At 57.7% G+C, this 13,213-nt stretch overlaps 3 protein-coding genes across 3 annotated transcripts; 1 reads left to right on the forward strand and 2 right to left on the reverse strand.

Moving 5' to 3' along the window:
• Positions 1–30: 30 nt before the first annotated feature.
• Positions 31–4,860, reverse strand: A1Q1_06408 (DNA helicase; the record flags this gene model as incomplete). The annotated part of the gene is made up of 14 exons (XM_014321522.1): positions 31–533; positions 704–802; positions 852–1,087; positions 1,125–1,224; positions 1,284–1,633; positions 1,732–1,978; positions 2,027–2,094; positions 2,162–2,228; positions 2,272–2,389; positions 2,458–2,988; positions 3,036–3,335; positions 3,390–3,460; positions 3,689–3,781; positions 3,828–4,860. 14 exons carry the CDS (start codon positions 4,858–4,860, stop codon positions 31–33), a joined length of 3,816 nt encoding a protein of 1,271 aa, XP_014176997.1.
• A 376-nt stretch (positions 4,861–5,236) lies between these two features.
• A1Q1_06409 (uncharacterized protein) lies at positions 5,237–6,600 on the reverse strand (the record flags this gene model as incomplete). Its single annotated transcript, XM_014321523.1, has 5 exons — positions 5,237–5,766; positions 5,807–5,908; positions 5,949–6,039; positions 6,090–6,260; positions 6,325–6,600. 5 exons carry the CDS (start codon positions 6,598–6,600, stop codon positions 5,237–5,239), a joined length of 1,170 nt encoding a protein of 389 aa, XP_014176998.1.
• Positions 6,601–9,852: 3,252 nt separating this feature from the next.
• On the forward strand, positions 9,853–12,294 carry A1Q1_06410 (long-chain-fatty-acid-CoA-ligase; the record flags this gene model as incomplete). The annotated part of the gene is made up of 5 exons (XM_014321524.1): positions 9,853–9,967; positions 10,170–10,476; positions 10,569–10,933; positions 10,972–11,225; positions 11,272–12,294. 5 exons carry the CDS (start codon positions 9,853–9,855, stop codon positions 12,292–12,294), a joined length of 2,064 nt encoding a protein of 687 aa, XP_014176999.1.
• Between the last annotated feature and the right edge of the window lie 919 nt (positions 12,295–13,213).

Genomic DNA, 13,213 nt, shown 5'->3' on the forward strand with positions numbered 1-13,213 from the left:
ATTCTTGCATATGCATCTTTCAGCATGGAACTATTGCACATGAGAGGCGAACTCGCTGCCACTCCTCAGTCGCGGACGTTTCGCGGGAGCGGCACGCGCTTGAGTATAGAAGACGTCTTCTTCTGGATCGTTAGCAAGGCTGACTCCTTTGGCGCCGCCATCACTATTGCGGGTAGCCCACGTTGGACACAGCCTCACCGGTTTCTTTACGGATTCGACGTTTTCGAGAATTGCTTTGCGGGCCGCGGCGCTGAGTGCGTTCTTCGAGCGCTTGGGAGGCTGCGACCCGTTCGGACTCTTGCTCTTGGTCTTGCGCCGCTTCCTTGCAGTTAGGTCGATCAGCTCCTCCCCGCTGCTGCTGCTGCTCGCTAACTCGTCGACCTCTTCCTCTGACTCGGTTGCCGGAGGGCAGTGCTTCCAGCGGCCCTTTCGGGCCGTGGCCTTCGCAGCAGGAGAGTGACAGTCTTCCTGTGAACTTGAAGGCGATGGCTGGCTGAGCTCCGCCTCCGGGTCCGATGGGTTCTTAGCGCGATCTGTGGCATGTCGTCGACGCTTCCATCAGTTCAATCTCTGCATTCATCTCTCACCAGCTCTTCTTCGGTTGGAAACATGTGACGGGGGACTCGAGGCTTGTACTCAAACGTAGTCGTCAGGCCTGCCTTCTCTTCGACTGTCTGTCAGCTTCGTATATGTATGCACGTACTCCCGGCAATGGCTATGATAGACTCGGTGGGAGAGCACAGCTTGACGTTGACAATCATTTCATTATCATCATCAGCCAGATCCTCCGTACTTATGTCAGCTATTCGTCAATCATGAAGCTCACTCAATGCGCCGCAGATCGACGAAACGATTGTGGTCGGATGTGACAAAGAGGATGCTGAATTGATACGAGTCCTTTGTCCGGTACCTCTTCTTGCTCTTCCGGCCACGCTTGCTTGCACTGGTCTTGGTCGTCTTCTTAGCTGCAGCGGTATTGTATACACCTCTGCACACAACAGTGACCCTTAGTCGCACGACGGGCCATCCGTCTTTCTCCTTACGGATTGCAGGATCTGGGTTCTTGCGCTCTTCACCATTATCCAGACTGAAGCATCAGCATTGTTGAGTGGTCACAGCCTCACCCTATCGTCAGATAGAATCTGGGCAGTTGCTTGGCTTGGCTCAGAACCTCGAACCCGAACGGCGTTTGACGATTGAGCCACATTTCTAGCCTGCTCGCATCTAGTGCAAGGAGCTTGTCCCAACCTGCCGGTTAGCTCCACCAAGACGAATGAGCTCACTTGTAATGCCATTCGCGTCCAGCACCGAGATAGACTTTGGGCCGATCTGATCGATCTGGCGAAAGATCGTCGCCGAGTCCTCCCAGGCCATTCCGTTCACTGTCCGCACCAACTCCAGCGCGGCCCGACTAGCTCCGCCGTACTCCTTCTCCGTCGCCACAAGCAGAATGGCTTTCGCAATGCGTGGCGCTGAGTTGTAGATCGCCATCTGTGTCTGCATGGGGGAGCCATTCTCTGCCTTTGTGGCAAACTTGTCCAAGCTTACGTTGCCGAAAATGATCTGCAGATGTAGAAAGACCTTGTCCGCGTAAGTCTTGACGCTTTCCCCGAGCCGGAAACGGATGTCATCGCTAACACGTAGCTTGTTCAGCATAGCCTTATCGCCTTGGCGGATACGGAGTGACGAGAATCTGGACCGAGTCAGGTATGTAAAGCTTTCGTTGCTTACTCTTCCGATCCGGCGAGGATCTCCAACAGCGACCTGAGGTCCGCATCGGGCTCCATGGTCATGATGTTGCACATCTGCGAGCTATCAGTAAGGCTTCGCCAGTCACTCACAGTGTCGTAGGAGACGAAGTTGTGAGCCATGATCTTGCCCATGGGTGTCAGGCGCAGGACTCTCCGTTGCGAGGCACCGGCATAGTCCTCGTCCTCTTCATTAGACACAAGATCTTGCGACTCCAGATTATCCAACGCTTTCTGACGGTCAATCCAGATAACAGCTGTGTCTCACCTCCACATACGACTCCAGTGTTTCATCCCAAGTCCGAGACCGGTCTCTGGCAACTTTGTTGACGTAGTGTTTCGGGTTCTGCTGGATGCGAATGTAGAGGAACGAGCTGAAATGAGCATCGTGCGCGCAATCGCCGCGAACATACCGTTTCAGCCAGTCTTGGGCCTCCCTCAACGACGTGATAGTCCCCAGCCCTATCTCGCTGTTGATGTCTGTCGTGTCAACTAACTGGACAGAGCTGATCATGGAGCTTACGCTCTGTGAGATTCTCGTGCAGGCAGCTTTCCAGCACCATGCGCGAGTCAAGCATTTGCTGGTACCTGGAAACCTGCGCTCGCTCGCACATGACAACGACCGTACCGGACGTGTCATACTGCGGTCGCCCTGCGCGGCCCATCATTTGCTGCGGTTAACCGGATGCTCCCGCTGGACGCTACTCACCTGGAGGTCGATGTCCGAGTATTCACGGAAACCTTGGCCGTTCCACATGGAGGTGCCCTTGATCACAACGAGGTGTGCTGGAAGGTTCACACCCACGGCCAGTGTTGACGTTGCCACGAGCAAGTGAAGCTTCGAGTTCTTGAACGCTTGCTCAATCTCACGGCGGTCCATATGGTCCAAGCCAGCGTGGTGAACAGCAACGCCGTGCTTCGTCAGGGCCTGGATGCTTTCGTCCTTCAAGTTGAGACGTTCACTGACGTCAGCTCGGCCGCTAGTGGAAACATACTTCTTCCGATGGTCCCAAGGCAGAGCTTGCCCAGAGTTGAGAGCGTCTTCAAACTGCTTTGCCATCTTGGTGGCAGTCGCCTGACATCCCTTCCGGGTGGCACAGAACACGAGGATAGGCCGCTGCTCCCCGTATCTCGTTAGGATAGGGAAGAGCTCCTTGTCCAGCCGAGAGTCGAAAGCGAACTTATTACCATTGCCGCAGTCGTAGCCGATGGTGATCTTCTTCAGGGGCACAGGCCGCATCTCTTCACCAAACTTGCGTCAGCAGAAACGCCCGATTTTAACCTTACCTTGAAAACGCGAGCTTTGGGCATATGAGCAACAGGGTTGTTGCTGTCTTGGTCTGAAGTGTGGGGAGCAATGGAGTTACCGATCCAGCGCGCAATGTCGTCGATGTTCGGCGCTGTGGCAGAGACCGCCACGAATCGGACGGCGTCGCCACGACTCTTGGTTCTTGAGACCACCACCTCCAATGTGGCACCGCGAGGTGCTTCATGAAGTGTGTGAACCTCGTCGATCATCACAAGTTGCAGTCGGTTCAGCATGCGGTTCATCGAGGTTCGACGGGTCACGGAATCCCACTTCTCCGGCTGCTAGTCAGTTCGGCCTGAGACATGACGAACCGTCGTCACCACCAGATCCACGGTGCGGACTCGATTGTAGAGGGCAGAGAAGTCTGTGTCGCCAGTGAACTCGAGACCTGATGGTGAGCTTCCTGCAGATGAGAACAGCACGAACAGCTGATGCCCATGGTGCCCAATCTGGAAGACCAATCGTTTGCTCGTTCGGAGCAGAGGGCTTTCGTCGGGGACATGTAGATTGCCAGTGGCCTATCAGAATGATGAGATGAGCGCATGCGAAGGAATGCTAGCTCGAACACCGTCGTCTTTCCGGATCCAGTCGGTGCTGTCCGTCAGGTATGACAGACTCTACGGATACCCACCAGATACAACGAGATTCTCATCAGAGCGGTAAGCAGCCTCAAAGACGGCGCTCTGCATCTTGTTGAAGTGCTCAAATGAGAACAGCCTCGCTTCTTCGGACGAATCTGCGATCAGCTTCAGCGCACTACCTGAGCTTACCCAGCTCGGAAATCGGAACAAGGCCGCTTCCAACTCTAGGCTTCGGCAGCTGGGTGGTCTGGCTTTGTTGCCCCTCGGCGAACGCCTTGTGGGGCGTCGGCGTCAGTACAGGAGGAGTCGCGGCGTTGAACCGCATCTGGAGTCCAGAACCAGGTCGTTTAGGGAACGTCACCGAGCTTGAGGTGTTGCTAAGCCGTGATGAGCTGCGCAGCTGACCAAGCTGTTGTGTTTGAGGTGGTTGAGAACTGGCGGGGAAGTACGGTGATCGAGTGATGGTTCGCTCGGGAGCCGGCTCCGCAGATTGCATCGGCGCAGAGAGTGAGTGCTGCTTTTGGGAAGACTTACTCTGTATCCGGTCGAGGTCGACTTCAGCCATAGCCGACTCGAACCACTGGTCATCCACCGCGTACTCGTCTTCGGACTCTGGCACCTGCTGGAGCTGGGGTGTGTCACCCTCATTCGCGGGTACCCGCTGGGCTGGCTCGAAGAACAGATAATCTGCAGCCGTCGAGTCTTCAATGGGCGGCGACGGGATCTGGGACTGAGATGCCGACTCGGAGAACAGGCTATGTCTTGTGCCATAGCCATCGAGGGCGTTCGGAGACTCATGAAGGTGATGCTCAAACCGTCCGATGTTGGACGACAGCTGATGCACGGGAGTGGCGGGGATTTGTAGGGGTTGAGATGAGAAGTCGGCGAAAGTGATTAGCCCATTCGCATTGCGGTCATGATCGGGGTCGTAGAAGTTGATCTGACGGCGAGAAGGGGGAGAGCTGGACAGAGGTGGTGTGAGGTGAGTGGAAGGGAGGAAGGGGTCATCGAGTCCGCGTCGCTGGGTGGTTGGTCGCGAGATGTCGTGTACAACGCGGGGCCGGAGTGGTGTCGTCAAACCACTGTTTCCCAACAAAGGGCTGCTGAACTTTGATGGGTCGGAGCGGAGATCTGCGAAGCTTCTAGGTGCTGGGCCTTGACGACTCGCAGGCCGGTCGCCGCCGTTGCGTAGGCGCTGAATGAGATCCTCGCTGAGGCCCATGGTGTGGCAAGTTTGGGCACAGCGGGTCAACAGAGATGGATCGTTGGATGTGAGGTAAGCGAAAAAGAGTTAGAAAAGGTCAGGTGGAGAGATGAGTGAAAGTAGGAATTTAGGTATCCACAGCAGTTGGTAGCGTGGCGAACGGCGAGGAAGACACGGCGATGGCCGGAGGAAGACACGTCGAAGGTGAGGAGGGAAGACACCAAGACGTCAACATTGCAGTGAGCAGTCCAGTCAACCTCCGCGTGTGATGGACCCTCGCTTGCCCGCAGCCAGTTTCAGCTACGCGCCGATCATTCCACGGGACTTCTTCATCTAATGCATCGACCTCAAGTGCGATATTTACTGGGGAGTGACCTCGAAGACAATCTGCTGGTTAGCCTACGCCTCGGCGACCTCCAATACTCACCTTGCCCGAGTTCTTGTTGTCCTGCATCTCCTTCTGAGCTTTCTGAACCTCGTTCCAGGGGAATACCTCGTGGACGGCGATGACCATCTTCCCGTCCAAGATCTTGGGGAGCGCATTCTTCTCGAACTGGCCGAGAAGGTTGGACTGGTACTCGAGGTCGCGGGAGCGGAGGGTCGAGCCCTTGAGTGTGAGGCGCTTGTAGAGGACGGGGCCGAAGTTGGCCTTGTCGAAGACAGGTCCGGAGAGGAAGGCGAGGTAAACGACGGTACCGTCGCGGTTCAGCGCCTCAATGTTCTGGTTGAAGTAGTTCTTGCCAACAAAGTCGATAACGAGGTCGACGCCAGCGTTGTCCTCCTTGATAACCTCAGCGAAGTTCTGCGTGCGGTAGTTGATGGCCTTGAAGCGCTTGTCGCCCTTGGCGATCTCATCGTTCAGGAACTTGACCTTCTCGTTGGTACCGCAAGTCGCGTAGACCTTGGTGGCCTCGCCAACGTCGACTGTATTTATCAGACTAGGCGGCTGTGCACTGTGACTCACGAGCAAGCTGGATAGCAGCGACTCCGACACCAGAGGCGCCGGCGTGAACGAGGACGTTGGCGCCCTTCTTCATGTTGCCCTCGAGGAAAACGGCCTGGTAGGCTGTCGACGTCAGCACTAGTCCTCCACGCCCGTTGCTCACCGGTGAGCCAGTTCTCGGGGATAGCCGCAGCCTGAACCCAAGAGAGGTTGTCAGGCTTGGGGAGACACATGCGCTCGTTGGCACAGATGTACTGGGCGTAGGCGCCCTAGTCGTCAGCTCGAGCGGACCGAGAGTGCTTACGCCATAGGTGAGACCGAAGACGGCGTCGCCGACCTTATACTTGGTGGCCTTGTCTCCGACCTTGGTAACGGTTCCAGAGAACTCGACACCAAGAATAGTCTTTGAAGCCTGAGGGGGGAGAGGGTACCTGCCCTCGCGCTGGACAATGTCCATGCGGTTAAGACCGAAAGCCTGCCTACGTCAGCACACAGAGGTCGCTTCACCGTTGTCCGTTGTTCGTGTCAGTAAGTCTCACCTTGATCTCAACCTGGATCTCGCCCTCCTTGGGCTGAGGAACGGGCTCCTCGCCCATGTAGAGGTTCTCAACAGGGCCCTTTCCATCCTTGATCAGGATACACTTCATGTTTCCGTCAGCCATGATGCGCGGTGTGGAGGAGAAAGTTCGTTGGGGCTGAGTAAAGGCGCGGGTAGCGAGCGCAGCAGAGACAGGAGTGTAACGAGTAGCTTGGGGAGCGATGCGGGTGCGAGCAACGGTGCGTGCAGTGGTGCTGACGAGTGCTCTGACAGACATTGTATGCGTGAAAGTTGATGCACAGCGACATCGCTGTATCTTGGTTTATCCCGGTCGCCCTCCACCTATGACGGAATCCTGGGGACTATTCCGAGAAGACGGCAGAGCGGCGGAGAGAAAGCCGAACTCCGATTATACCATCTTCGAAGCCGCGTATAGAACGGCTGGTCGCGAGCTCTTCGCGTGAGGTGTGTCTGCCACCGTGTTATCCGCCGAGAAGATTCATGCCGAAGGTCGTGAAGAAGGCAGATTACCGGTGAGGATCACGACCACGAGCTGTTCTTGGGGTGCTTTGGACTTCGTGGGGCATGAAAAACCCGCCGTTATGAGAGCAAAGAGCCAGGACGAGAAAGAGCAACATTGGTCACTGGACCAAGAAACCCAGGAGTAACGTGAAGCCAAGAGTATGCAGTCGTCCGTCACCCGATCACGAGACCGATACGCTGTATGTGGAATGTGTGGCGCTCCGTGATAGCGAGATCGCGAGATCCATGTGCCGCTTCCAAGTTCGCTAGAGCAGACCTAACGTGTTCGTGCGACAGCTGGACCGATTCATGACGCAGCATGTGGGCCGAACAGCATGGGAGTATGCATGTCGTGTCTGTGCGTTCTTGGCCCCTTGATCTCTTTGGGCGTGTTGGGCGCATTTGGACAGCATGAAAATTCTGCACGTACCGACCGGGTATCCGGCTGGTACCGATGCGACAGGTGAGGGGGAGGGTGGCCGGCATGGGTTGCATGATGAGCGGAGGGTGGGGAGGTCTTTGGTTGGTGACTGAATTGTCGTGAAGATCCGGAGAAGCATGATCGTTACTCGGCCAAGAGTAACGAGAGCTTGGCGACTGGCGAATCGCATTGTGCATCGCCTACCCGGTGATGGACCTCACCCTCACCCGATGCCGGATGTCGCAGACCTGGGCAGCCTGTTCGGCCCGTGCGAGGGGGTGTCGGCGGTGACAGGACGGGGTACGGGGATGTAAGGAAAACGCCCTCGGCGCGCGGGGCCCTCGCGACTCTCCACTTTGGCCCGCGGGCCGCGAGGTGGCCAGCTGACATCTGAGAACTGGCTCGCGCACGAGCAAAGGAATGCGGCGCACCGAAACATCGAATCGACGTGCGTTGTAATGAGCCAATATGTCAGCATCGCCGACTGCGCCGTCGAGTGATCGGTGACAGGTGCGACAGACTCTGGTCACCCTGGCTGCCTTGCATGCATGCCTGCCCGAGCATGTCGAACAGGCCGAGTTGTGTGGCATCGTCAGCGTGCATACGCTCTTCTGCACCCATGGCAGCACGGAAACGCTGGCACATCGGCACCGACAGTTTTTGATCACCGTTCTTACCCGTGCCCCGTGAGTGCCCTGGAAGATTGCTGAACTAGCGCCCAGAACGCAGAACTTGCGCCCAGCGGAACCGAGCTCTGGGAGCGACACACAGCACTCATGGATCTCGCCCCCAGCTCGAGTGCTGCACAAGATGGTCCGTCGATAGCGATCACCGCAGCACCCAGCATACTAGCTCGAATCATACCAAGACAAGAGTCCAAGACATCGCAAGCCACTGTGTGGTGCCTGGACTGCAGCCGCGGGGGCGCTGGGCGTGGGCCGTCCATTTGATCCATTCAATCTCGGTGTGTTGGAATGCATTCAGTAGTGCGGCGACCTTCAGACGACACCGGCCAAGATGGCCAGCCCACGGCTATTTACTTTGTGCTCGCCGGACCGCGGCGCACGGCGCTGAGAGCACAGAGCCAGCGCAACGAAGAATTTTCAGTTGTTGAGAACATTGCACTGTATGACAAAGGACGCCAGGCCCGCAAGGACCGGCCCAGGTACTAGGAAATAAAGTGAAGAAGCTTCTGCGCGTCCTTGCAGAAAGAGGGCAAAGAGACAAGGCGGACGAGGGTGTCTGCGACAGGCACGACAGTCTAGCGGCAGAAGCGGCAAAAGCAGCAAGTACGGCCCGTGGCCACCACTGGACCCTGACTTCTGGGGATGCGCCCGGAGTTCCTGACAGCCTGGGCATGCTGGGCAGCCTGGGTGTCCTAGGCTAGGGCGAACACGACCTGTCCCTGTGTGCGTGTGTGTGCGGGCCTAGGGACCTGGGGTCTACCATGGCCTGGGACTTCTAGGTTTGGCACGCGTTGCGGATTGTCATGGATCGAAATGGGAAAGCAGGAAGCAGCCTAGTGCCGGTCTCGTACCGGTCCGGTCGGCACCAGCGTGTCAGCCCGCAGCCTCTGCAGCCTGCCTGCCAGCGCATCAGCGTCCGAATCGCAAGCCCATGTCTGCCCTGCCTGGTGAGGCTGCCCATGGCTCTTCGCTCAACCGCTTGGCCATCTTCGCCAGCGCCCAGCTGCGCCCAGATGCGCAACGAAGCTGGGCTCTGGGTCTAACGTAATGTCGGACGCAGGGAGGGGAGCACAAGGGACGCAGATTCATCTCTGGCACATGTCCTCCTGCGATCCTGCATTGGCCCGCTCATCACTCAAAGAGTGGGTCACCGTCACCGGCGCCCCCGCTCTCCGCGACGCTGACGGCTCGCCCGCCCGTATTCGGTCACTTGCACCTGTGTCACGAAAAAAAAAATCTTTGCGAGTCGGTCCATAGGTCGAGGTGCCCTCCGCTTCCCGACTAGAGGGCAGGCCGCAGTATACAGGTACAGACTATGAACGCAGGATCCCAAGGCTGCAGACAGACAGGGGCGGACAGGGCAAAGATTGCTGGTCGAGGATTGGGTGGCGTCCTGGGGAGATGGGGGAAGGGCGTTGAGCTTTGCGCTAGCTGGCAGAGGAAGACCAACGCCATAGCTTTGAGCCTTCGAGCCACTGCCCTATGAGCCTTTCCTTTGAGCCAAGCCGTTCTCGTCACTACCCCGCCTTGCCCGCGAGCCAGCGAACTCGGCTTCCACCCACCTCAGGCCAAGCCCAATGCAGCATCAAACATACATCGGCCCCTGCATGCATGCATCTCGCATCTTTCTTCCTCATCATTATCCTCTTGCACACTAACGCAAGCTGCCCCTCCGCACAGCCAAGTACCGTGCACCGCGTTGAGACGATTCGACTGCGTGCCAGACACTACTTGCTCTAGTTCCGCCACCGTGCGCTCGTCTGTCTCCGCTTATAACACACGGCCCAATTTCGCCTTTGCCCTTCCCTCCCGCTCTCATCTACCAACACCCCTTCCCTACTCCTCCCACTTCCTTTCACTCTTTTGCTTCCTCACATTCTATCCTCTGTAACGCTTCAACATGGCTCCCCGCAAGCACCACGAGTTTGCTTCCTGGGAGGTCGATGCCGACAAGCCCAAGCCTGAGGGCGAGACGCGTGCTCGTCGCTCATACTGCACCAAGGAGCTCGTTCTCAGTGAGTCACTTTCGACTGCGACATGTGTTTCTGCCATCTTGCAACAATCGCGACCAGGGGGAGGCACCTCATTGCCTTGCGCTGAGCTGCGATGATTGATGGCTGCTCGGTGACACGTTGGCGCGCAACACACGTCATCAGCGGCGCAGACTCGACGTCCAGACGCAGTGGTGAATCGCGGATTGATCGCTGATGCACGCAGGGCCCGAGAACGGCATCGACACCGTCCACGACATCATGCTCTACTCCGCTCGCACGCACGGTTCCAAGAAGGCCCTTGGTAACCGTGACATCGTCGACACGATCAACGAGGAGAAGGAGATCACCAGGATGGTGAACGGCAAGGAGGAGAAGGCCACGAAGAAGTGGCAATACTTCAAGCTGTCGCCCCTGTCGTGGATCTCGTACGAGGAGGCTCTCGAGGATACCCGCAACATTGGTAGCGGTCTCCGACACTTCGGTCTCGGTGGCGAGAACGAGACGTTCTTCAACGTCTATGCTCAGACCTCGTGAGTTGGCCCATTCCCCACTGCGCCCAACCGGGCTTGGCGCCGTGGGGACCCAAGTCACGCGCCCAGACACCTTCCGCTAACCGCACTAGCCGTAACTGGATGCTCTCTGCCCAGGCTGCCGCCTTCAACGCCGTCCCCATCTGCACGGCCTACGACTCGCTCGGCCCCGAGGGTCTTCGCCACTCCCTCAACGAGACTGAGGTGCGCTTCATGTTCACCAATGCCGAGCTCCTCCCTACTCTCGCCAAGGTCCTGCCCGGCGCCCAGACTGTCAAGTTTGTGATGTACGATGGCAAGGCCGACCCCGCCATGATTGAGAAGATCCAGTCGATCCGCGAGGGCCTCCAGGTCGTGCACATTGACGACGTCCGCGCCGCCGGTAAGGCTCACCCTGCCGAGGCCATCCCCGCCAAGCGCGAGGACGTCTACTGCTGCATGTACACTTCTGGCTCGAGTAAGTCAACATGCTTGTGCCTTGGCTGACGAGAACAGCTGGTACTCCCAAGGGTGTTCTTCTGACTCACGGAAATATCGTCTCCGCTGTCGGTGCCATCTGGCTCCTGCTTTATGAGTTCCTCACCCCTGACGATGTCTACCTCGCTTTCCTTCCCCTCGCGCACATTCTCGAGTTCGTCGTCGAGATGTCGTTCTTCTTCTGTGGTCTTCCCATCGCCTACGGTCGTGTGAAGACCCTCACCGACGCCAACGTCCGTGACTCTAAGTCGGACATCATGGAGGCTCGTCCTGTGAGTAGAATCCGTGGGACTGCGCGGTTCCAAGCTAACGCTGCAGTCCATCATGGTTGGTGTTCCCCAGGTCTGGGAGATTATCCGCAAGGGTATCATGAGCAAGGTCGACGCTGCTGGTGGCCTGAAGAAGAGCATCTTCAACCTCGCCTTCAAGGCCAAGTCTGCCGCCCAGCACTACTCGCTCCCTCTCCTTGGTGGCATCTCTGACGCCATCGTCTTCAACGGTGTCAAGGCCCAGACCGGTGGCCGCCTCAAGATCATGTTCTCTGGCGGTGGTCCCGTTTCGCGCTCTACCCAGCAGTTCCTTACGACTGCCCTCGTTATCATGATCCAGGGCTACGGTCTTACTGAGGGTACCGCCATGGCCTGTATTCTTCACCCCGACTGGATGCAGTTCGGCTCTGTTGGTGGACCTACTCCCGCTGCCGAGGTCAAGCTTGTCGACACTCCCGAGGCCGGCTACTTCTCGACCAACGACCCCCCTCAGGGTGAGATCTACCTCCGTGGTCCTTCGATCTTCAAGGGCTACTACAAGCGCCCTGACCTTGACGAGGAGGCCTTCACCAAGGACGGCTGGTTCAAGACTGGTGACATCGGACAGTGGAACAAGGACGGCACTCTCTCGATCATTGACCGTATCAAGAACCTCGTCAAGCTCTCTGGTGGCGAGTACATCGCCCTCGAGCACCTTGAGTCTGTCTACAAGTCTGTTCCCTTCGTCGCGAACGGCGCAGTTATTGCCTCGCCGGACCACTCGAAGCCCGCCATGGTCGTCATGGCCCACCCCCAGAACCTGCCCGCGTTCTGCAAGAAGAACAACATCGGTAACGGCGCCGACCTTGAGACCTTGGTTAAGGACCCGAAGGTCATCAGCGCGTGCCTTCGCGAGCTCAACGAGACCGGCAAGAAGCAGGGCCTCAAGGGCATGGAGCTCCTCGAGGCCGTTGTCCTCACCGCCGACGAGTGGACCCCCGAGTCTGGCTTCCTCACTGCCGCCCAGAAGCTGCAGCGTAAGACGATCGAGCGTCACTACCACGACGACATCGACAAGGTCTACAAGCTCTAAGTCTGCTAGCCTTTCGTTTGCGCCAAATCATTAGTTTGAAGGTCTCTGGATCCGGCTCGGCTCTTCTCACTTCCCTTCCCTCATCGATAACCGACGATTAAATATATCCATCTAACCGCCCTCTCCATTAGTAGTTAAGTTCACTGTTCCCTCATTGACCCCTTCGTCTGAGGTCCTTCCTCCGTATCTGATGGCATGTAACCTTACGAATCGCGAGGTGCGGAGTTGTTGTTGTTGTCGTGACTAACCGGATAGGTTGAGAGACCGGTGCCCCAGAGTTGTTGTTGTGGGGGTGTTGGAGCAGATCTAGAGCATAGCGCGGCGTCGTCCGCCTATATGGATGACGTCGGCGGCGATGCGGGGTGTGTGCATGCATTCCACACACCACCGCGCCCATTCCTCGCTTTGATCTCGGGCATCAGTCGCAATCTCGGGCACCTAACACTGCGTTCCAGGCTCACGACTCCCCATCGGCCATGTCGCTGTCGCTCGATCAGTCTGACTCTGAGTGTTGCTCCTCCAGTCACATCCACGCCTCAACTCATCGATCCGCTCATGTCTCATTTCAGTGCATCACAAATCTATGGAAGATCCCATACAGTCCAATCCAATCCAAAGCGAAAAGCGCAGCCCTACGTCCTACGTCATTCATATCCTAGATTCTAAGTCCTTTACTCGTGGTTCATCCGCTGGGCGCGGGCCATGAGCGCGGCCGCGAGATCCATCTGTCCGCCGGCCGCCTGGGGCTGCGCAACCTTACCCGGACCCGAGGACTGTTGCGCGGGCGCCTTGAACGCGCCGGGCACGGCAGGCTTGCCCCCGCCACCGCCGGAGGGGGGCGTGGGCGCGGCGGGTTTCGGCTTGCTGCCCGGCTTGGGGGGGATGACGGGCTTGGGCTTGTTGATGGCGGGCGGGGGGC

The sequence above is a fragment of the Trichosporon asahii genome, assembly GCF_000293215.1.
Source record: "Trichosporon asahii var. asahii CBS 2479 unplaced genomic scaffold scaffold00075, whole genome shotgun sequence".
In the NCBI taxonomy this organism is placed as follows: Eukaryota; Fungi; Basidiomycota; class Tremellomycetes; order Trichosporonales; family Trichosporonaceae; genus Trichosporon; species Trichosporon asahii.